The following is a 24,299-nucleotide window of genomic DNA, read 5'->3' as shown; positions in this document are numbered from 1 at the left end:
CAGTGCATACTGGATATTGTAGTTCCTGCGACAGAGAGTGGGGGGTGGTGGTGGTGGTGGATGGCATACTGGGAGTTGAAGTCCAGTCGTTTCAACAGGCAGTCAGGGCAAGCCAACTGTGGTTTGTCTGTTGGAGACCTGCTTGCAGATGGATACTTTCCTTTGGTTCTGCGCTTGCTCTGTTGGCAATTTTACTGGCTGGGTGGCCAGTGGAACAAGGAATAGACGGACTCAGCGGAGCAGGAATTCGTAGTCGGCTGTTACTGCAGCGACCAATCGAAGGAAGTTAGTACTCCGGAAGTGGCTGATCTATTGGGTTTTATAAGAAGGCCGTCCCTCTTACTACGGAGGCCCGGGGAACTGGAGGTGACTGTAGCTGGGACGCTGAGGTTGGAGCCTCTGCGTGTGTGCGGGCTGTTATTGTGGCGGCTGGCGCTAGAGCTGGAACGTTTCCCGGGTTGGTGGCTCCTCCACATTTTTTTTTTTTTTACACTGCTCCCGTTCTGTTTCGGTGAGGGGATTGGCTTGAGGCTAGGGGAGTCAGGAAAAGGTTGGGAGTTAGTGTCTCGGTCCCCTAATGACCGGGTTTCTTGGAGGGGGGGGGTGCCCTGTCCTCCGTGGAGACCCTGTAGCCTGTAATTTTAACTCTGAGGGTTTTGGTTCCTCCTTCACTTCTTTCTAGTGTCATTTGTCTTCTGACTTGCCCTTTCTGGGCTCCAGAGCTAACGGTAAGCCTTCATGTGGGCAGCTGTTCCTCTTCTTGTGGCTTTCTTAGACGTTCCAGGAACGACCTCTTGTTCCCTAAGCTATCGCATCTATTTAACTCTTTTCCTGTCTTTCAACTGAAGAAGGTAAAAGAAAGGGGGGGCGGACAAAAAAACCAGAGCTCCCCTGCTCCCTGCCCAAACCAGATCCCTGAGATCGCAGTTTTCTCATTCCTAACTCTCCCCTATGTGGCCTATGTTATTGCTTCAGACTTTTAGTGCTTTCCATCTAGACTAACTTTCAGTCGCTTCATTCGCTTCTTGCTTCACCCTCAACTTTTCCACCTCCATTCACACGCAAGGGCTTTTTAGGTGGAGACTCATACATTCTTATGATTGGTGAAAACAAAAGACATCAGTGGTCTAGTCAGCATGTCTGCTTACTGGGTTTATATTTCGTAAGGTTTCTTTGGCTTAGTTTTGTTTTGTACTGATTGTTTTCCCACATGGAGTGGGTTGCTACCCTATAAGTTAGAGGTGAATATGTGGCCTCACATCTTTTTGTATAATTAGATAGGATTTTTTTTTCCGTTTGCGGACCTGGAATATACATCCCCTGTGGAATTTTGCAAATGGTTTTGTGTCAATTGATATCAAACAGACTAAAAAGAATACTCTTTCCTCTTTGGTTGCTAGTGATTTGCAATTATTGGGTTGGCCAAAAAGTTTGTGACTTCTTTTCCTGTAAAATAAAAGACACACTTCATTTTCACCAATACCTTTATTGATTTGGATATTTTGAGTGTGTCAGCTATCTCCCACCATCAACTTCTAGTGGGTAGAGGCCAGGGGTGCTGCTAAACATCTTCCAATGCAAAAGACAGCCCCCACAGCAAACAGTTATTTGGCCAAAATTTCAGTAGTACCAAGAAACTTTGCAAACCACTTTTGAGACGTTTGATCAGTCACAGCACATCTCCATTCTCTGCACAAATCTTTTTTGCATTTCAGCTGTGTTTTCACTTTTCTTGAAGTAATAAAGCGTGATATGCTGAAAATGTTGCATATTTTCTTCCATCTTCAATATTAAAACAATTTGCCAATTTTGATTTTTTAAATGCATACTGATTTGACAGCTGTCACAATACAATCTAAAAAAATTTGTTTCAAATGAAATTTAAGGCACCTAAGCAATACTAGAGCCATCATACAGAAAAAACTAAATGGACTTTTTGACCAACCTAATAGATTATGAGTCACTGAAATTACCCAGAGGGATAAGAAAAGCTTTGAAAGGTAAAGTCTGTGTATGGTCCAATTTACACATCATTAAAGCCTCTTCCCTGGACAAGGAAGAATTTGTAATTAGCCCAATAATCTGATGCTGTGTTGAACTACCAGTTCATTTGCTGTAAAGTTTTGGGAATAGTTTAAAATTTGGGGAAAAGTTAAAAAGTAGACAATATACAGAATTTTATAGTCTAGTAAAAAGTTAAAAAAAACCCATTTAACTGATGTTCTTTCCCTGTAAAATGAATGCAAATATATTAAAAAATTTATTTGTTGTAGTTGTTTTTGAGGTATTTCTGTATAGTTTGACAGATTTGGTAAAACAGCATTGTATATCATTCACTGATGTTTTGTAGACAGAAATTATTGTAGTTCCTGGCTTTTTGGAAACCATGTAACCCAAATAAATTTGCAACTTTTATATTCTGATAATTGTACTATGGAAATTCTAATAATAAAATGATTGTTTTTCTTTAAGCAGTAAAATATAATCTATATGTGTTAATAAAATATAAAATATTAATACTCATATCCTGTGAAATTGGGATTATTCCTAATTAATCAGAAATTGTTTTAGCCATGTAATATGTGGGACTAAGTGTAAATATTTTATAATTAATTCACTCATGGAATTCTTTTTCTTTTTTTAAATTCCTCAGCTGAGGACATGCTTATTGATTTTTGAGAGAGGGGGAGGGAGGGAGACATAGGTGTTGAGAAACGTCAGTCGGATGCCTCTTGTATATGCCTGACCAGGGACAGAACATGCAACCTAGGCATGTGCCTTTACCCAGACTAAAACCCGTAACCAGCTGAGCCATACCGGCCAGGGCCACTCATGGAATTCTTTATTGGATAACTGATAAGAGGCTCAGTGTTATGCAAACTTTTTATATTTTTCCTGAGATTTTATTCATTTAGTAGGCATTTATGAACCCTTTTTACTATTTAACTGTTGACACAAAATCATCAAAATGTTTATTGAGAGCAAGTACCTCTTGTCCTCAGTCTGCACTAGATGCTATTAAAGCATTATTGCATTTAATCATTGCAACAATTCAGTGAACTATTGAACATTCTTACGTTTAGAAGAGGAAGAAACTGAAGCTCACAGAGCTTCAGTTACTTAGTCTGGCTCTTTACTTTCTTCACTGTGAAGGTTGGTTCACAAAGTTTTAAACACTTGTTCTCTACCCTGGAAGATATAAAGTGTGTTAATTCAGTAAGTAGTTGCTGAGCAGCTGATGTATTCCCAGATACTCTTCTAGGTGCTGGGGATAAAACAGTGAACAAAATATAAAAGTCCTGCTGTTAGGGAGCTTATACTCTTAACAGACTATATGAGATGTAAACCTTGCCTTCAAAAAGCAGAAAATAAATACAGCCCCTATCCTTTTAGATTTTATGATTTAGAATGTTAAAGTTGAAAAATAATTAACTAGGGAAGATTTCGTGAAGAAGATGAGATTTGATCTGGAACTTAAGTAGCAAGTAGGGTTTTGGTAGGTAGAAATTGGGAGGAAAGTAATTCCAGCTTGAAGCATAGAATGAGCAAAATTCTGAAGTGTAGTGGGGCGGAGATTAGGAGGAGGGACAGGTAACTGGGCTGCTTTACATTTTCCATTTGTTGCACATAGAAGGTGCAGTGCTGAAATTGAAACAAATGTTTAAATGAATGAAGCTAGAACAAGAGCTCAGCTATGAGGCAATGAGGAATTAGGTAAGGTAAATCTAGTGTAATTGTAGTAGGAATGGAACAAAAGAATGGATTTAACTGCTCGTTGGTGAAGGAACCAGTAGGCTGTGTTAATTATTGGGTGTTTGGAATTGGGTGGGGGCTAAAGGAGAAGGGAGGCTAGGTTACCAGGTTTCAACTGAGTATTCCAGATTTTTCTACTGGATCAAATCATGAGATTTTAAAAATAATTTTAAAATACATCATTATTTTAAGCTACTGTGGAAAAATATTGCCAATTAAAAATTGTCAACTCTAAGGTGTATGAAGTTTCAGAGTTACAATGTAAAATGATAAAATAAGGTACTCCTTATGATGGCTAGTGAGTTTTATAACCACTTTTTGGGGACTATTTATACAGAAATTTGTGATCTTTGATATGCAGTCAATCATTTAGCATTTATTAATTAACGAGGCACTCTTCTAGGCCACAGTAATACAGTGTCAGTAAATAGTTTCTAGCCACATAGAAAGAAATGTGGTTCCTCCCCTTCATTCTTCTGTAGCGGGGGAAATATCTTCTGAATTCTTCTGAATTTATCTGTAACATATTCAACCATATATATGAATAGGTAACTGAGTAATACAGTTATATATCATGTTTATTTTTACGTGAGACTTGGCAGTAAATTCGGCATCTAGTTAAACTTTACTTTATTCAATAGGTGCATATGTAAATATAAATGTGTACTAGGGGAAAAAGACATGCTTTCAAATTTTCTTTGAAATGTCCCCTTTGTGTAATTTTTGACAGACATCGAATCAATACAATCAGTTTATTATTTAAAATTTACATTTCATAGTAGTGCCGTAGAGTGTGCAGAGCAAAGAGCATGGGCTTTGGAGTCAGACTGTCTGGACTGAAGGTGTGCTTTGCTCTTTACCGGCAGTGTAGCCTTGCAGAAATTATGTTGTTTTAAGCCTGTTGTTTTTTTAATCTATAAAATGAGGATGATACCTGTTTTACAGAGTTGTTGTGAGGATTAAATAAGATTATATATACATATGCACACATAAGTTAACAAAACTGATGCAGAGTTTCTGTGTTTTATTATTATTAGAGTGATATGGGGATCTGAGATCATCTGGACTACTGTGACAATATTTTAATTTTAGAGTTCTTTATAGCTGATAGATTTCAACTGGGAAAAAGTGGATTTGAAAAATATATAAGGTGCTTTGCTTATTCACAATCATACTAGAAGTCATCATGTGTCATCTTTCACAGATTTTTATCAGAGGTTATGTTTGATCTATGGCTATAATAGGGATTTCATGTTTGATTGGTTTGTTATTACTTAGTATTTAAGATTATTGCTTTATTTGAAACTGGCCTTTCTGAACATTGTATTGTACTTGCTTTTCTATCTTATGGCTAGAGCGAAGAAGGAGTTAGAATTAACCAGGTCTGAGCAGCTGCTCTGAAATTAGCTTAATTTCCACCCTTGCACGTTCCCTCACCTTCCTTTCATTTGTTTCAGGCCTCTATAAAGTTGAAGGAGGACTACAACAATATTGTATATGCCTCAGATCTACTGGTAGTTAACAATATGGCCCACTTTCTCTTTCTGTAAATACATACACACAAACACACTTGGACACTTTTTCTTGCTATCTACCTATGTATCTATGTTTGCTAGCTATTTTCATTAAAGAAGAGGTATTTCTCCATTCTCTTTATTTTGGTATCACTATGTACCTAAGGATTCTTTTTAAAAATTGGTTGATGTGTTATAGCCTGTTATTATTCTTATTGATGATTAAATTGTCTCAAATTTGGTTAGTCCCTTCAAGCTGGTTCTTCTGGCTTTTTTATGTCCACATTGGTGTCTGGGCACATTCTCATTTTTTTTAAAGATTTTATTTATTTATCTTTAGAGGGGAAGGGAAGGAGAGAGGGAGAGAAATATCAATGTATGGTTGCTTATTGTGTGTCCCCTGCCAGGAACTGGCCTGCAACCCAGGCATGTGCCCTGACTGGGAATCAAACCGTGATCGTCTGGTTCGCAGGCCTGCGCTCAATCCACTGAGCTACACCAGCCAGGGCACATTCTCAGTTTTTATACAATAAGATATTCCAGGCTCACCGAGTATATTCCCTGCTTGAGACCTAGAACCAGACATTTTACTACAGAGTCCTTGTTCGATTTAGTGGGAAATGGTACTTAGAAACCAGGAATTGGGCATTGACCATGCAGGTAAGCCTTGAGCAATGCAGGGATTAATGTGCTGACCTCTGTGCAGTTGAAAATGCACGTGTAACTTTTGACTTCCCCAAAACTTAACCGCTTGTAGCTTACTGTTGACTGGAAGCCTTACTGAAAGCATAAACAGTCAATGAACAAGTATTTTTTGTGGTGTATGTATTATATACTCTATTCTCACAATAAAGCAAACTAGAGAAAATGTTATTAAGAAAATCATAACAAAAAGTACATTTACAATATTCATTGAAAAAATTCATGTGTAAGTGGACCACTGTGGTTCAAATCCGTGTTGTTTAAGGGCCAGCTGTTCTCATGGCTCCTGGAATATCATCGTTTCCAGGCCCTGTAAATGGGGAGACACACACACACACATGCACATGTGTGTGTACACACCAAATTTTGAAGCAATCATGAGTTTACAGGAGACCATCAGTTCAAATTCAAAACCACAGAGTTCATTTTCACCTTCTCTTAGTTCATATTGTATTTCCCCTTTTTACAGGGAGAGTTCTGATTCTCAGCCACATCTTATATTTACTCATCTGCCCTACAACACACATGTTAGTTTTGGAATTACTGTGCTGAAACTGCAAGTTTAGATTTATAGATTTACCACTAACAGATTTACCAAGTAAAGATTTCGTTGCCATTTCATGTCCTTAGAATGTATCCCACTAAATGTGTGTAGTCACAGTAGATGTTCAAAGTTATTTGAACTGTATTTTTCTATATAATTATGTGTGTTATCAATATAAAATATTATTTGAGAATATTATGCTATGTGATATAAGTCAGTCAAAAAAAGCTAAGAACCATGTGACTTCACTCATGTGGGACATAAAACTGAAACTCACAGAGGGAAGAGGAGGTAATGAAGCTTAAAGGGGGCCAAATATGTGGGGGCTGTGAGTGGTGGGCACACAATGCAGTACACAGATGATATATCGCAAAAATGTACACTCGAAACCTGTGTGATCTTATTAACCAATGATACCACAATACGTTTAATTGAAGATAAATAAATAAAATATAGTTAAGTCCTACTAAATTACTTTTTAATAGACTTTTTATAAAATCAGTTATCTGTAAAGCTCCTAAAGTAGGCATACTATTTTAAAACTTTTATTATGGTATGTAGTTATAGGTAACTCCAGATAGAGAATATGCAGTTGCTGTGTTTGTAAGGCTTTAAACTTGTAGCTCTATTCTCACATTGATAGAATATTATTTAATATTACAAATGATTAGAAAAAATGACATCAACCAATGCCATTTGAAAGCCAAAACAATTGTGTTTGTGAATGTTTTAAACAATGCTCTTCTTTGGACTGATGATACAATCCAAGCATTAATCTTTAACAATAGACAAAATTGTTTAGTGTTCCTAAGAAATATGGCTAGTGTTTTTCTGTATTTACACCCAGAATAGAAAGATTTATGTTATTTGGGAGTCCTTATTCTTTGTATTTGAAGCATGCCAGTTGTGTTACTCTGTAACACATATAGTCATACATATTTTCATGTGTAAATATTTTCATTGGAAAGGGAATATTTCTCTTAGAAATTATAACACTTTATTTCTATTATGAGACATAGCATATACAGTGTTGAGTTCTGGTTAGTTACAAGCATCTTCCTATTAGAGTGGGTGTTTAATGAGGACTGGGGCTGGGCTTCTTAATTCATTGGATCTCTCATCGTGCCTTAATGAAGTAACCAAATACTTGATGAGTAAATAATTGTGATTTTTTTTATAGTTAAGTGACATGTAATTACTAGTCTCAATAAAATAGACATACATTTTTCTTGGCAAAAGTGGTTAATGGAATGGGACTTGGAAAAGAGCTTATATCTAATGGGACTTGGAAAATATCTGTATTTACTTGTTACAGACCTCAAAACTCACTGTGTCTCACACTGAATCCTCCATCTTCTCCTTAACCTTCTCCTCTTGGGTTCTCTGTTTCTGTTAATGGCAATGTTAATCCTAGGCATCAGACCTGAAAGCTCTCTATGTGGACATGTAAGCATTCATATATTTATATAATGTTGCTAGTTCTACCATCTCAACTTGATGCTTATATCTTATTTCTTATTCCCTTACCAAAATGCTGATTGAGGCCCTCATTACCACTCATGTAACAGTTTTTTGACTAAGTGAAGGAATTGAGAAGGTTAATGTGGAAAAGAGACAATGAAAGTGGGGTGGAGTAGGAGGTATGTCTTTAAATAGCTGATAGGCTATCAACTAGAATGGGGATTAGTTGAGAGGGCACAACCAGGACCAGTTAATGGAAACTAAAGGGGACATACTTTTGGTTCCATGTCTTTCAAGCAAGAGTGGTATTTAAAATTAACCAATAACAGGTAGATATATGGATACTCTAGAACAGTTAACACTCATAGAGAGCAAATAGTTTAAAGTAGTGTCAGGCTTGTAAACTTATAGCTATATTTTCAGCTCAGTATAAAGCTCACTAAGTACTGAGCTCCCTCTTCTACAAGTGTTCACACCGAGGCTGGGCGAATACTCAAGGATGTTGTCCAAGAGATCGAATTTACTATATGAAATGTGAAACCCGATTGGCGATTAGTGTGTCTGAACCAGACAGCAGATCAGATTGCTGGGGATGGGAGTAATATTTTTTCTATCTTTCAAATTTATACATTTTCTTTTACTGCTCCTCAGCAAGTCTGAGCACTGTAGGTTAGGAGCATTTACTGACAGATTGAATATATAGCGTGGGAAATGCTTTGTAAGCTCCTTTTCAATTCTGACATCCTTCAATTCTTGTAAAGTTTATTTTGTTGATTAAGTGATTTGGCTCAATATGTTACTTTTTATATGTAGACTGCATATTTAATGGTTTGTAAAGTTGCATTTTAAAATACGTAGTTGCAAACATTCATAGTTACCTTGGACTCATCAGAGGTTACCAAGGTCCTGACAGAATTAAAATTGCTTGTCAAACTATAGTAGATAGTATGTCCTTGTTAGAGGTAATGTTTAAGACAAGAAATGCTTAAGACAGCCCAGATATCATTAACAATTCATACTGTAGTTTTCAAGTAAATGGTTGAAGTCATTTAAATGGTATTCCATTTAGGTTGGTTATGATGACGACTTTACAGTCTGTAAACGTATGATGCTCAGTGCTGCACAAGTGCAGAGCTTTGCCTGTTGGAACTTGATCCAAATCATGTGCGAGGGTAAAGGAATATCTGCTCAGTCCGTAGCCAGTTTCTTCCATAGATGTTTTTACTTTTTCAATTTAAGAGGACACATAAATAGTACATTTTATTTGTATCATCATTGTAAGTTAGCTGTGCCTTGAATGTTTCTAACTGGAGCATGTGACCCTGAGGCAGCCTAACCATGTTTATATAACTTGTATCCTCGAGGTAAAAGTACATTATTAGTCCTTTCATTAGCAGCTCTTTATTTGTTTTATCAAAACAAGTTTCTGAACATGTGTGTCCTACTTTACGTTGCTTTTCCTTTTCTCAGTCTTTTTGTCTTTATCGCTTACTGTTGTGTCCTAATCCTTACCTCGGAAAGGGGACAGTTCAAATAAATACAGTATTACAGTGTTGTCCTTTTCTTCATATTACCACTTAAAAAAATAAGCATGCTGGATTTAAAAACTGAACACAAAACCCAGTGCCTGAGCATAGATGATTGGCAAGTACAGGTAAAGAGAGGGAAAAGAAATGGATACAATATTTGATGTTTCTGAAGAACTGAGATGGGGAGACGAAGTAAGAGCAGAGATGACAGGTAAACACTGAAGGTCAGACAAGGGATTGCCTACTAAAAAATGCAAGCAGGCAGAAAAGTTTGCAGTAGGTGAAAACTTAGAGCGGATCTCACAGTTCATTATATTTTCTTGTGTAGCTAAAAGCACATAAAAAATGTTAAGTCAATATCTGTGCTTCATCTTGCTGCAGAATATTTGGGGAAGATGCTCAAGCATTGCAAATGCTGGAAGTCTGCAGTGTTTTTATTTTTCATACTATGCTACTGAGATGTGTTCTGTAGAGTTGTCTGTCAGGAGCTTTTATTTGCCTTTAAATTGTCAGTAGGTAAAATATTCTGTCTACTGCCTTATGGAAGAGGCTGATTACCTTCATTTGCCCCTCAAGGACGTCGATTTGAGAATCCTTTTACATTTATCAGTTTATAATTTATCGACTCTCTTAATGCGTGGCTATGGTTAGAAAAGTGACTCTCTAAAAAATGACATACGGGTTTCAGTCGGTGATTGTCACACCACATGTGGTAGCTCTGCCTCCCAAAAGCGCTCTGCTTAGTCTTCACTCTGCTTTCACCTCATTTACAATAAAGTTTAGTAATAAGCCTCATCTGGTAGCTTTACCTGTGTTTCCTGAGATCAAGTAAAAGAGTTTTCTCCTTTTTAATGCTATCATCTTTTAATTTAAAATGGATTTGTCACAATGTAAATGGCAAACAGAAATGTGGTAATGGTGGATGGAATGATTTGTTGTAGTATGCATTAGTGAAGAAAATTTACTCAAAAAATTTACTAATTTTTCTAAAGTTTTAAGAAATAAACTCTAAGCCCACTCTAAAAAGTGTTTGGAAATTGTGAAGAATGTTATTTTGATGATTTTCTAGGCTGAGGCCCTGACAACACTACATAAAATAAACAAGAATTTTGGCATATGAATTTGATCACTGAGGCAGTCAAACCAAGTATTTTAGGTGTGGTGGGAGATTAAATATACTGGATAATGAGTAAGTTATCACTTCACTTTATACTTGATAAACAGTGAATTTTAACTTGTTTTTTATTTTTATTTTATTTTTTAAAGATTTTATTTATTCATCTTTTTTAGAGGGGAAGGGAAGGAGAGAAATATCAATGTATGGTTGCCTCTCGTGAGTCCCCTGCTGGGAACTGGCCTGCAACCCAGGCATGTGCCCTGACTGGGAATCGAACCTCGATCGTGTGGTTCGCAGGCCTGCGCTAAATCCACTGAGCTATGCAAACCAGGGCTGTTTTTTTATTTTTAAAACAATCATGAAACCTTTGGGAAAGGGAAATTATGGATGAGGATAGTTTCGAATTTCGCAATGAGACAACTACTCTTACAGTTTATTGTGGTTTCTTCATTTGTGTTTTTATTTGTAGTTAAACTAGGTACTGTTTGTCTTGTCTTTCCTTGGCTTATCTCACACAAATATAAATAAGATATTTTAATGGACTGAATAGACTCACATATTAATTTATTCTTTTTCCTCTTTGCAAATATTACCACACTTATTTTAAGGAGAAACAAGTTACAAATTAAGAACTATCTGCCATTTCATTTAGTCAAAGCTGCCCTGGGGAGTTACACTGAGGAAGTTAAAGTTTTCTACATGACTAAACAGTTGAATCCAATGTGTTTAAGAACCACAAGAATCAAATTGTTTATCTTAAAAAGGAAAAAGCCCTTTGTCTCAGCATTTTTATCTTTCTTAAGTTGTTTAGGAATTTTGTAACAGACTGTCCTCACTGCAGATTTGTTAGTCAAGCAGTTTTTGTTTGTTAGACTTTAATATAACCTGGACATGTTTGTAATTTTATGTGCTTAATTCTTCATTTGAGTCATTTATTTTTGAATAATGTTATTTTAAGAGGCTCAATGTAAACAATTTAAGTCATAAAGTATAAAAAAGAAAGTAGAAATGGTGCTTCATCTCTTAGAGATTCCACTTTCAACATTATGCTTTGTGCATGTGTCTGTGCATGCACTGAATATTGCTTTGTGCATGTGTATATGTGTGGGGGGCAGGTGTATATACATATAAAGTACATATGCTTTTGGATGCATAAATCATATTCATGCCATTTTTTCTCTATGGCCTGGTACCTCTTTTTAAACATAATTGGTAAACTTTATTTTTAGAGCAATTTTAGATTCACAGCAAAATGGAAAGTATACAGAGTTTCCGCATACGTCCTGCCTTCCAGCATACACAACTTCGCCCAGCACCTACATCACTGTCGGCAAATGGTTCATTTGTTACAATCAGTGAGCCTACGATGATACATTATTGTTCAAAGGCCATAGTGTACATTAGGGTTCACTTTTGATGCTGTACATTTTATGGGTTTGGATAAGTGACAGGTGTCCACAATTGCAGTATCATACCCAGTTTCACTATTCTAAAATTCCTGTGTTCTGCCTACTCATCCTCTTTCCATACTCCGCTCGCTCCCCACCCTTGCCAAACCCTAGCAACCACTGATCATTTTACTGTTTCCATGATTTTGCTTTTTCCAGAATATCATACCGTTGGAATCATACTGTTTGTAGCTTTTAAAATTGGCTTCTTTCACTTAGAAATATGCATTTGGCTTTTCTTGATATCTTTTCATGGCCTGATAACTCATTTCTTTTTAATGCTGAGTAATATTCCATTGTCTGGATACCACACTTTATCCATTCTATTACTGAAGTACATGTGAATGTTTCCAGGTTTTTTCGGTATGAATAAAACTGCTATAAACATCTGTATGCAGGTTTTTGTGTAGGTGTGAGTTTTCATTTCATTTGGGTAAATGCCAAGAGCACGACTGCTGGATCATACCATAAGAGTATGTTTAGTTTTGTAAGAAGCTACCAAACTGTCTTACAAAGTAGTTGTACCTCACATTGCGAATAATTTCTACCAGCAATGAAAGAGAGTCTGCAAGCTTGTCAGCATTTGGTGTGCTCAGTGTTTTGGACTTTGGCCCTTCTAACAGCTTGTAGTGGTATCTCACTATAGCTTGACTTCCCCCTGCTTGCATGGTGTGGAGCATATAGTCATATGCTTACTCGGTATCTGTATATCTTCTTTGGCAAAGTTCTTGGCTCATTTTCTAATTGGGTTGTTTGTTTTTTTATTTTTGAGTTTCAAAAGTTCTTTGTATATTTTTGGGTAACGGTCCTTTNATTGCAAATAATTTCTACCAGCAATGAAAGAGAGTCTGCAAGCTTGTCAGCATTTGGTGTTGTCAGTGTTTTGGACTTTGGCCCTTCTAACAGCTTATAGTGGTATCTCAGTATAGCTTGACTTCCCCCTGCTTGCATGGTGTGGAGCATATAGTCATATGCTTACTCGGTATCTGTATATCTTCTTTGGCAAAGTTCTTGGCTCATTTTCTAATTGGGTTGTTTGTTTTTTTATTTTTGAGTTTCAAAAGTTCTTTGTATATTTTTGGGTAACGGTCCTTTATCAAATGTGTCTTGTGCAAAGGTTTTCTCCCAGTCTGTAGCTTGTCTTCATTTTCTTGACATTGCCTTTCTCAGAGCAGAAGCTTTTGGTTTTAATGAAGTCCAGCTTGTCAAGTATTTCAGTGAATTACGTTTGGTGTTGAATCTACGCAGTCATTGCTGTGTTCAAGATCATTTAGGTCTTCTAGGGCTTTGTGTTTCACATTTAGCTATATAATCCATTTGGTGTTAATTTTTGTGAAGAGTGTGTGATCTGTGCCTAGATGAATTTCTTTTGCATGTGGGTGTCCTATTTTTCCAGCATCATTTGTTGAAAAGACAATGCTTTATTATATTGCCTTTGCTCCTCTGTCAGAGACCAGTTGATGATATTTATGTGGGTCTGTTTCTGTGCTCTCTGCTCTGTTCTGTTGATCTATTTGCCTCTTGTTTTGCAAAGGCCGCTCTGTGATCACCGTAGTTTCATAGTAAGTCCTGAGTTTAGGTAGTGTCAGTGTTCTGCCTCCACTTTTCTCCTTCAATATTGTGTTGGCTGTTCTGGGTCTTTTCCCTCTGTGTGTAAATTTTAGAATCAGTTTGTCAGTATCCACAAAATAACTATCTGAGATTTTACTGAGATTGGATCATACAGTTGGAATGTATGATACAATCTGAATCTTAATCTCAATCTTAATCTCAGCCTTAATCTGAATCTTCAGATTAAGTTGGGAAGCACATTTTGACAATATTGAATCTTCCTATCCCATGAATATAGAATATGTTTTTATTTTAGTTCTTTGTTCATCTCGCTCAGAGTTTTGTACTCCTCCTCATATAGATCATATACATGTTATTTTCTTTTCAAAGAACCAGATTTTGGTTTGGTTGTTTTTCTCTATTGATTTCTTTCTTTTGGCCCAGTTCTTCTTCTTATTTTTTCTGCTCACTTTAGATTTAATTTCTTCTTCTTTTTTTAGTGTCCTGAGGTGGAAGGCTAGATTATTGATTCTAGGCCTTTTTTTGCCCCTCTCTAATACATACATTCAAAGCTATAAATTTCCCTGTAAGGCTACTTTGGTTGTATCCCACACATTTTGATGTTATATTTTCATTTCCATTTAGTTCGATATACTTTAAAATTTCTCTTGAGATTTGTACAATTTAGAGTATGTTGTTTAATCTCGAAATTTTGGGGGGGTTTCCAGCTATCTTTTCATTATTGATCTTTAGTTTAATTTCATTGTGATGAGAGCAGACAGTGTCTGATTTCTAATTTCTCCTCTTTTAAGTTTACTAAGGGGTGTTTTTATGGCCCAGAATGTGGTGTGTATTAGTGAAGGTTCTGTGTGACGTTGAGGAGCGTGTGTAATCTGTCACTGGGTGAGGAGTCTGTAGATGCCAGTTACACCCAGTTGATTGGCGGCACCGCTGAGTTCGACTGCATCTTCACTGACTTCTCTGCCTGCTGCATCTGTCCATTTCTGGTGGAGGGGTGTGAAAGTCTCCAGTTATCGTAGTGGATTTAGGTATTTCTTCTCACAGTTTTATCAGTGTCGCCTCCTGTATTTTAATGTTCCCTGGATAGATTTTTATGGTGATAAATATATGTAGATGTATATCCTTATAATATGTGTATGTCATAATTTATTCATCAGTAGGTAATTGTGTATATTAGCGTATCATCGTGCTAGTTGTGAGGATGTAGTATAGAACAAGACACATTCTCTGCCCTCAAGGAATTTATTATTTGAGAGATAATTATGTAAAATCTTCCTCAGGGTCACCAATTTCATCTCTTGTGATGATTAAAAATGGAATTTTAAAAATAAGGAATTCACATTCCTTTAATGTGAATTACTTGGATCTAGTATTGTTAAAATATTTTTATGTTTTTGGCCTTTTTCTTTCAGAATGCCCGTTTTATTTTCCATTTGGGTTTTTCTGTTTCTTACTGATGTGTGAGAGCTCGTTGTATATTAGGGACATTAACACTTTGTTTATATATAATGGGTATTGACTTTTTTTCTAATTAATGAATTGTAGCTCATCCTTGTTGATGCTCTTTTTCTCCTCCTTGTGTAGAAATTTTCATTTTTATGTAATTATATTTTCACTTTGGATTTCTAGTTTTGCATACCGTGCTAAAAAGGTCTTTTTTTACAGGATTGTTAAAACAATTTTAATTACTACTTTCTTGTAGTGTATGCACATGTGCCATGTGTTTACATTTGAATTTAACTTTGATTCATCTAGAATTTATAATGTGAGAAGTAGCTTTATTTTTAAACTGGCTAGCTGATTATTCTAGTATTATTTATTGCTAGAATATTTAGCTAGAATTTTACTAGAATATTTAACTAGAATTTACTAGAATTATTTATCCATATTTTTTCATGAATGTGAAATATAGGGTCTGGCAGAGTAAAGCCTGCTTGAGTGTGGTTGCTAGGGTAATAATATGGGTTTTAATATGAACATTTCACCTAAAATGTCATATGGTATGCTTGAGTGTGATATTGTTATGTTACAGAATTACATGCTTATGATTTTGGAGTAAAAGATTTTGAATAAAAAAGGGGCATTATTTGTGCTGGGCCCTGTATATTTCGTATCAGGTACTATTCTCAAATATCCTTGGATTTATTTCTGTATTCCCTATTATACTTTATTCGGTATCACCCATTGCTAATAAAAACAATAAATTTAAGTATTACTAAACTTTAATTACTATAATTTTATGATATGTTTTAATATGCTGTAAGGCAAATCCTCTCCTCACTTTTTCAGGTGTTTTGATTTATAATACTTTCCAACATGATTGAAGGATCACTTTTTAAATTAGTTTCTGCTTTAAGTTAGGATTTTTAGAAATAGTCATCTAAGTTTTTGTTGTAGATAATAAAAGTGGGTTTCTGTCTTTCCAGAAGATTGGAATTCAATTTTAGTTATATGAAAAGGCACTATACTGAATTATTGAGTTAACAGCATAACTAGTTTTACCTAATGACAATTTTGTTGTTCTCAGCTACTTTCTGTAACAGTGATAGTGTTCTTATAGAATAAAAGTATTCTTATAGAATAGCCAATAATATTTGTCTCTTTAATTCCTATATCTATCACAGCATCTTATCTTGGTTATTTATTTATTCAGGAGTCATTATTGAAGATACAGACTTTCCCCATTTAAAATGTCTTATTTTTTCTTCTTTTTTCCTCCGTCCACTTTAAGGCATCTTGACTTACACACTCTATTTTTCTTTTTTAAATTGAATTTTAGAGAGAGAGAGGAAAGGAGAGAGAAAAACATTGAGGGAGACATTAATATTTGTTGTTGCACTTATTTATGCATTCATTGGTTGATCTTTGTGCCCTGACTAGAAATTGAACACACAACCTTGGTGTACTGGGGACAGTGCTCTAACCAAGTGAGTACCCAGCCAAGACCCTGATTTTCATACACTTGCTAAGGACTGTCCACAGGTATCTGGTAACTGGTGCTGGCAACTGTTGGAACCAAATTCTTCCCTGTGGCCCACTTTTGTTCTGAATCAGGAAGAAAATACATACATGTATAGTCCCCTTTTAAAAACATTTTAGATTTATAAGATTCATGGTGGCTTTATAAAAAATAAACTTTTTATTTTATTTTTTTTAATACTTTTTTTTTCAAAGATTGTATTTATTTATTTATTTTTAGACGGGAAGGAGAGAGGGAGAGAAACATCAATGTATGGTTGCCTTTTTGTGCATCCCCTGCTGGTAGTTAGCCTGCAAGGAACCGGTTTGCAACCCAGGCATGTGCCCTCACTGGGAATCGAACCGCGATCGTCTGGTTCGCAGGCCCGCGCTCAATCCACTGAGCTACGCCAGCCAGGGCTAAACTTTTTAAGTCTAAAAATTACATGTGTCCTTTGTGTAAGATTTGGAAAAGGTAGACAATAGTGATATAAAAATAACCACACATGATTTTACATTTAGGGGAACTACTGTCAACATTTTGGTGTACGTCTTTCTAACCCCCCTTCCCACGCCAGTGCACCAGTATCATGTGACACATAAAGTTTTAGATTCTGCCTAGTGTTCCCCATCTTCACAAACTCTTTGGAGACATTTTAAGTGGCTATATAGCCCACCATGTGGATGCACTGTATATAATTCACACATTTCATAAACCCTTTTCCCTCTTTTCCAAATTTTATTGAATTATGCAGCTTTCTGGAGGAAGAAAATTTTTTCCTTTATTCTAGTTGTCACTTTTAAAAAGTTCTAATTACAGCTGGCAAGAGTGCTGCTAATGATATAGCTATATTTCATTAATTTCTCAGTGCACTGATTCAGTTAGTAAGAATATTTTCAGAACCAATCACATGCCAGGTAGAAATGAAGGAACTTCAAAGAGTTTAGTTTTTAGTGTAAGAGACAAGTAAGAGATAAGTAATTACAATACAGTGCGATGAGTGCTGTGATAGAGGAGGGATTCTATGAGAGGTAAAATGAGGGGCATCTGTCTTAGTTTGAGGTTTGGATGACAGTATAAATCTTACCAGTCTTACCAGAGGAGGTGAAACTAAAGCTGGATCTTAGGGAGTCAAGATAATAAGGTAGTCAAAAAATGAGGGTGAGCAAGGAGGCATTTTAGGTAGGGGGAGCAACACATGCGAATGTATGAAGGTATCAGATAGCATGTCAACTTTAGGAAGCTTTAATATTAGTATTAAAAATACCTTCGGTATATGGTGCATGTGAGGGAATGGCAGGAGAGGAAGCTGAATAAGTGGGCAGATGGCGTTTTATGAAGGACCTTGAATATCATCATCAAGGCTGTGTGTACAAACAAGAACAAGACTAATTCTCATTTGCGCATCAGCAATGCTCAAGTTCATAGCTGTAGCGTAGACCTCATCCTTGAGCTCCAGATCTATATAATCCAACTGCCTGTTTGTCTTCTCTAGAATATATTGGGTTGGTCAAAAAGTTTATTTGGTTTTCTCTGTAAGATGGCTCTAGTTGTGCTAAGTTGTCTTTAACTTCATTTGAAACAACTTTTGTTAGATTGTATTGTGACAGTTATCATATCAGTGTGCATTAAAAAAATCAAAATTGGTGGGACTTCTGGCCAAGATGGAGGCATAGGTGGAAACACTGTGCTCCCTCGTACAACCAAGTTTAAAGACAACAAAGTTAGTAACAAAAACACAACCAAAACACAGAAAATTGAACGGTATGGAAGTCAAACAACAACAAACCATTTAGCCAGACCCGTAAGAGGGGCGGAGCCAGTGGCAGAGCAAGGTCGAGCAGGAAAGATCCGCTGGACCGACACAGGTGTGCAGGCAGCCGTTGGAGGATCCCATATGTTGGGGAGCAATGGGTGGACCCAGTGAAGGCGCAAGGCGGCAGGCTGACAGTGGTCACACATTCATGCAGATAAACCAGGTGAAGGAGCGAGCAATGAGACAGACCACGCAGGCCCCAGCAGCGGGAAGTAGCAGAGGGGACCACCACTGCCCCTCTTTGACCCCGACCCCACATACAGCATCACAACCCAGCGACTTAATTGCCCCGCCCTGGTGAACACCTAGGGCTCTGCCCCTCGTATATAAGAGGTGAGAACAGATCAAAACATTATGGTTCAAGAAGAACTCAAAGCCCCAGAGCCAATAACTCTAAGCGACCAAGAAATAGCCAACCTATCAGATGCACAGTTCAAAATACTGGTGATCAGGATGCTCACGAACATATGAAGGCTAAACTAATTGAAATGAAGGGAAATGCACAGGAAACCAATAGTGATAGAAAGGAAACTGGGACTCAAATCAAGGGAGTGGACCAGAAGAAAGAAAAAAATGACCAAACAGGAAAGTATGAAGAAACAAGAATTCAAAAAAATGAGGTGAGGCTTAGGAACCTCCAGGACATCTTTAAACATTCCAACATCCAAATTACAGGAGTACCAGAAGGGGAAGAGGAAGAGCAACAAGTGGAAAACCCATTTGAACAAATAATAAAGGAGAACTTCCTTAATCTGGCAAAGGAAATAGACTTCCAGGAAGTCCAGGAAGCTCAGAGAGTCCCAAACAAGTTGGGCCCAAGAAGAAACACACCAAGGCACATCAAAATTACATTAGCCAAGATTAAAATGAAGGAGAGAGTTGTAGAAGTAGCAAGACATAAGGGGACAGTCACCTACAAAGGAGTTCCCATCAGACTGTCAGCTGATTTCTCAAAAAACACCTTACAAGCAAGAAGGGGCTGGAAAGAAGTATTTCAAGTCATGAAAGACAAAGACCTACACCCAAGATTGCTCTATCCAGCAAAGCTTTCATTTAGAATGGAAGGGCAGATAAAGTGCTTCTCAGAAAAGATCAAATTCAAGGAATTCATCATCACCAAGCCCTTATTATATGAAATGTTAAAAGGACTTATCTAAGAAAAAGAAGATAAAAAATAACAATGAAAGGACAGCAAACTCACAGTTATGAACAACCACACCTAAAACAAAAGCAAACTAAGAGGACAGCTAGATCAGGATCAGAACCATAGAAATGGAGATCACATGGAGTGTTAGCAACAGGGGAGTGGGAGGAGGAGAAGGGGGAGACGGTACAGAGAATAAGTAGCATAGATGGTAGGTAGAAAATAGATGGGGAGAGGGCAAGAATAATATGGGAAATACAGAATCTAGAGAACTTCAGACATGTGGACATAAACTAAAGGGGGGATGGTGGGGGAAGGGTGTGCAGGGTGGAGGAGAATGAAGGGGGAAATAGGACAACTGTAATGGCATAATCAATAAAATACGCTTTTAAAAAGTGAAAAATCAAAATTGGTGACATTTAGTGTAGCCATTTTAATATTGAGGATGGGAGAAAATGTGCAACATTATTGGCACATTATACTTTATTATTTCAAGAAAGGCAGAAATGCAACCGAAATGCAAAAAAAGATTTGTGCAGTGTATGGAGAAGGTGCTGTGGCTGACCGAATGTGCCGAAGTGGTTTGGGAGAGTTCGCGCTGGACAATGCTCCACGATCGGGTAGATGAGTTGAGGTTGACAGCAATCAAAGTGCGGCATTAATTGAGAACAATCAATGTACCACGTGGGAGATAGTTGGCACACTCAAAATATTAAAATCCATAAAGTTACTGGTGAAAATGAAAAATGAGTCTTTCATTTTACAGAAAAAAGCACACTTTTTGGCCAACACGATATCTAGAAGGTAAGACCCGTGGCAGAAGTACAGTGGTCTCCACTTCCTGTTTTCCATAGGTTCTGCAGCTTTAAGTGAAATGACATATAATTAAACCAATTTTCCCATAGGCTAATTGATAAAAACAAAAGTTAAGTTCCTACGGCATTTCATCATTATAACTAAATAACGTTAAACAAAATTACTTTATTCAAGGACCTGCCATATTTCACTGCCTTTGTTTTAAGCCTTATCTGCATTGCCTAGAATAGTTCCTGGCAATAATTTATCAAATGATTAAATAAATAATGATTCTCTACCCTGTGTCTCAGAGGAATCTCAAACACCACGTAAATCAAATTCATAATCTGCTGCCTCTGACCTGTACCTGTCCTCGTGCTCCCTATTTCAATGATTGGCACCATGTATTTAGTTTTACAAGCCAGGAACCTGGCTGGGTGTATCTTTGGCATATCCGTGTTTCTCACCTTCCACATCCATTTTATCACCAAAAGTTAACTGAATTTTTGGCCTGTTTCCTCATGTCTGTATCTCTCCATCTCTATTGCTCCAGTCCCAAGCTGCTATCATTTTTTTATAGTCTTGCACAATAAGTATACTCTCACCATCTACTCTTGTCCCTCTTCAGTTTCTTCTCTTTGCAGCTTTTGAAGTCAGACTAACCCATAGAGTCTGATTCTGATACTTCTGTTTGAACTAGTCCCTCTTAGGATAAAGAACACAATTCTTAACATGGTCTACAATGCTCTGTGTACTCTGATCCCTGCCTAGCCCTATAGTTACATCTGGTGCCACTTTTTTTGACATTCTGGGCTCTAGTAACATCAGTTTTTACATCCTTCCAGTGGACCATGCTTTCTCCTGCCTCAACTATAATGTATAATTAGTTGCTTTTAATATTAGGTTGGCCAAAAAGTCCGTTACATTTTTTCCATACTACAATGGTTCTGATAGGGCTTGGTTGTCTTGAACTTCATTTGAAACAATTTTGTTAGATTGTATTGTGATATCTGTCATCAGTGTGCATTAAAAAAACCCTTACCCATACTGGTGAATTTTTGTGCAACCATTTTAATATTGAAGGTGAAAGAAGATATGCAACATTTTCAGTGTATTAGGCTTTATTATTTCAAGAAAGGTAAAAATGCAACTGAAGTGCAACAAAAAAGATCTGTGCAGTGTATGGAAGTGCTGTGACTGAGCGAACCTGTCAAAAATGGTTTGTGAACTTTCTTGGTACTGTTAAAAGTTTGGCCAAATAATTTTTTGCTGTGGGGGCTGTCTTTTGCATTGGAAGATGTTTAGCAGCAACCCTGGCCTCTACCCACTAGAAACCAATAGTGGGAGATAGCCGACACACTCAAAAGATCCAAATCAATAAAGTTATCAGTGAAAATGTGTCTTTTATTTTACAGAGAAAGCCATATGCACTTTTTGGCCAACCTAGTAGATAAAGTGGAATGTCTATTGTTAGGGAAAGGAATGCATCAGTTCTTTTGAGTAGATATTTATAACCCTAAAATGGTAATGTTCTGTGCAGCATTCTTTTCTTGAAAAGCAAACTGTCTGTGAATTATTGCATATAAACTCAGGCATTTTCAGTTATAATTTATTCTTCTTTCAGATTGTATCACACATCTCTGTTTTCCCTAAAGTTAGTTATAAAACAAACAGTTATGAGCTACATTTATTCTTATTTTAAAGTAAGAAAACATTTTCTATTGTAAATTTAAACCACTCTGTTTGTTTAAATGCTGCAGTATTAGGAACTACCTTAATTTAAAAATTAAAACAAAATATTTAGGCTTTATATGAAAGTAGTGACTTAAACAATATGAGTGGAAGCCTCCATTCTGAAGATAGTCATCATTTGAAATAAGATTTGAAATCAACCTTCTCTAATTACAAATAAACCTTGAAGTTGAGCTTTGTTACTGTTTTTAATTATTGCCTGGGGGAGGTTATTGTTTAGTTTTTTAAAAAATTTATTTGGGTTGGGGGAGAGAGAGAGGGAAAGAGAGAGATTGATTTGTTGTTGTTCTACTTATTTATGTGTTCATTGGTTGATTCGTGCATGTGCCTTGACTAGGGATCCCACCTGCAACCTTGGTGTATTGGGACAACACTCTAACCAACTGGTCTACCTTGCCTATTGTCTTGTTTTGTGTGAAAATTTATATTGTTTATATTTGGTATTAGATAGTTTCTTTATTTAAAGTATTTATTGAATATATTGTAGTCTTTTTTTAACAAAACAAGAAATTGGTTTGCTCATTTCAAGTTCAAATTTTATTTGATCACTTAAATAACTTTAGCAGGTATTGTACCATTTAATACAGACTGTTTTCCTTTAATTTTTTCCTTTCAGTCAGTGTAAAAAATTAAACTCTATAGAAGAATGCAATCAAGTGATGGCTTTTTCTTTAGAATTTGAATATGGAGGCCACAGGAACAGAAGAAGTTGACAGACTAAAAACTAAATTTATATCTGCTTGGAACAACATGAAATATAGTAAGTACTGCATTGTGATTTTAAAATTGTATAAATCCAAAGCCATACTTGAAGATGTGTGTCATCCTCCTTATTAAGTCACTGTCAGTTCTTTAAGTTTCTTGTTGAATGGAATAGTTATGTGAAGAATAGAGATAAGAATATCTCCTGAAGAAACAGCCAAATATCATCATAAACAGTGCTTAGAAACTCAAGCATACCATGTGGTCTCTTTTTAAAAATAAATGTTTCAAACAGAATTTATTCAGGGGATGGCGATACCTCCATTTTTAGACTAAATTTCATGCAACCTCATGTCTGAACCAGGGAGCAGGCAAACGAGGCCCCTGCGTGCTCCTAGAAGTACCCTCGGGTCCTCGTGTTAAGCCTAGTTACTGTTGGTTTGCAAACAAATCCAGTAAGGATCATATAATGGTTTTTAAAAATATTTTATCCCTTTTTATTTATTTATAATTTTAATTTTTTCCCTTACAGCTAACTTTCAACATTATATTATTTTCAGATGGTTGTATGGTGGTTATAAGTTATATAACCAGCACAGTGGTTATATGACGTATGAGGTGATACTCCCACTAAGTCTAATACCCACCTGGCACATAACATAGTTATTACAATATTATTGACTATATTCTTTATGCTGTACTGTACATCCTTGTGACTGTGTTGTAACTACCAATTTGTATTTCCTTTACCTTGCTACCCAGTCTCCCAACCGCCTCCCATCTGTCAACAGGTCATGTGGTACTTTTGAAGCCCATTTCAGAATAGAAACAAAAGATAAAGAAACCTCAAAAATGGAGAAATACTCAGCAGAACTAGTTTCAACAGGAAGAAGTTCATATTCATAAAATAAAAATGATCAAATTTAGTAAAATTCCTTGATATTGCAGATTCAGGTAAAACACATTGGCAGTTGACTCTTGGATCACTGGAAGTCATTGCCAGCTAGCTAGTTAGATGGTTATAATTTGATAATAATAACATGACATTGCATTTTGAAAATTATGAACATTAATCTTTAAAGTTGAGATACAATTTATATACTATAAAATGTACTCTTTTAAGGTGTATAAATCAGTAATTTTTAGTATATTCACACAGTTATGCAGCCATCATCACTATCTAGTTCTAGAATATATTTTTTTCCTTTTTATTAAATTTATTGGGGTAACATTGGTTAACAAAATTATATAGGTTGCAGATGCACAATTCTACAACACATCATCAGTACACTGTATTGTGCATTTACCACTCCAAGTCAAGTCTCCATCCATCACTATTCTTCCTCCCTATACCCACCTCCACTGCCTCCTGCCCCCCAGAACATTTTTATTACCCCCAAAACAACCCTACACCCATTAGCAGCTACTCCCTATTCCTCCCCAGCTACTTCCAGCCACTGTCCACCACCAGTCTATTTTCTGTCTCTGTGG

At 36.5% G+C, this 24,299-nt stretch overlaps 1 protein-coding gene across 2 annotated transcripts in view; it reads left to right on the top strand.

Moving 5' to 3' along the window:
• The first annotated feature begins 327 nt into the window (after window positions 1–327).
• ATG4C (autophagy related 4C cysteine peptidase) overlaps window positions 328–24,299 on the top strand; it is an 83,245-nt gene continuing 59,273 nt past the window's right edge. Inside the window, exons 1-2 of one of the 2 annotated variants that reach the window (XM_037043499.1) lie at window positions 328–457; window positions 22,723–22,866. In XM_037043499.1, the coding sequence (XP_036899394.1) occupies window positions 22,791–22,866 (76 nt within the window). In that variant the 5' untranslated portion in view covers window positions 328–457; window positions 22,723–22,790. Of the gene's footprint in view, window positions 458–486; window positions 512–22,722; window positions 22,867–24,299 lie in introns of those variants that run through there. The other variant, XM_037043491.1, reaches the window with a different exon arrangement.

The sequence above is a fragment of the Sturnira hondurensis genome, unplaced genomic scaffold (genome assembly GCF_014824575.4).
Source record: "Sturnira hondurensis isolate 20B ecotype Veracruz unplaced genomic scaffold, ASM1482457v3 Scaffold0000648, whole genome shotgun sequence".
In the NCBI taxonomy this organism is placed as follows: Eukaryota; Metazoa; Chordata; class Mammalia; order Chiroptera; family Phyllostomidae; genus Sturnira; species Sturnira hondurensis.
The sequence above is the reverse complement of the archived record's forward strand: the minus strand, read 5'-3'. Positions and strand labels throughout refer to the sequence as shown.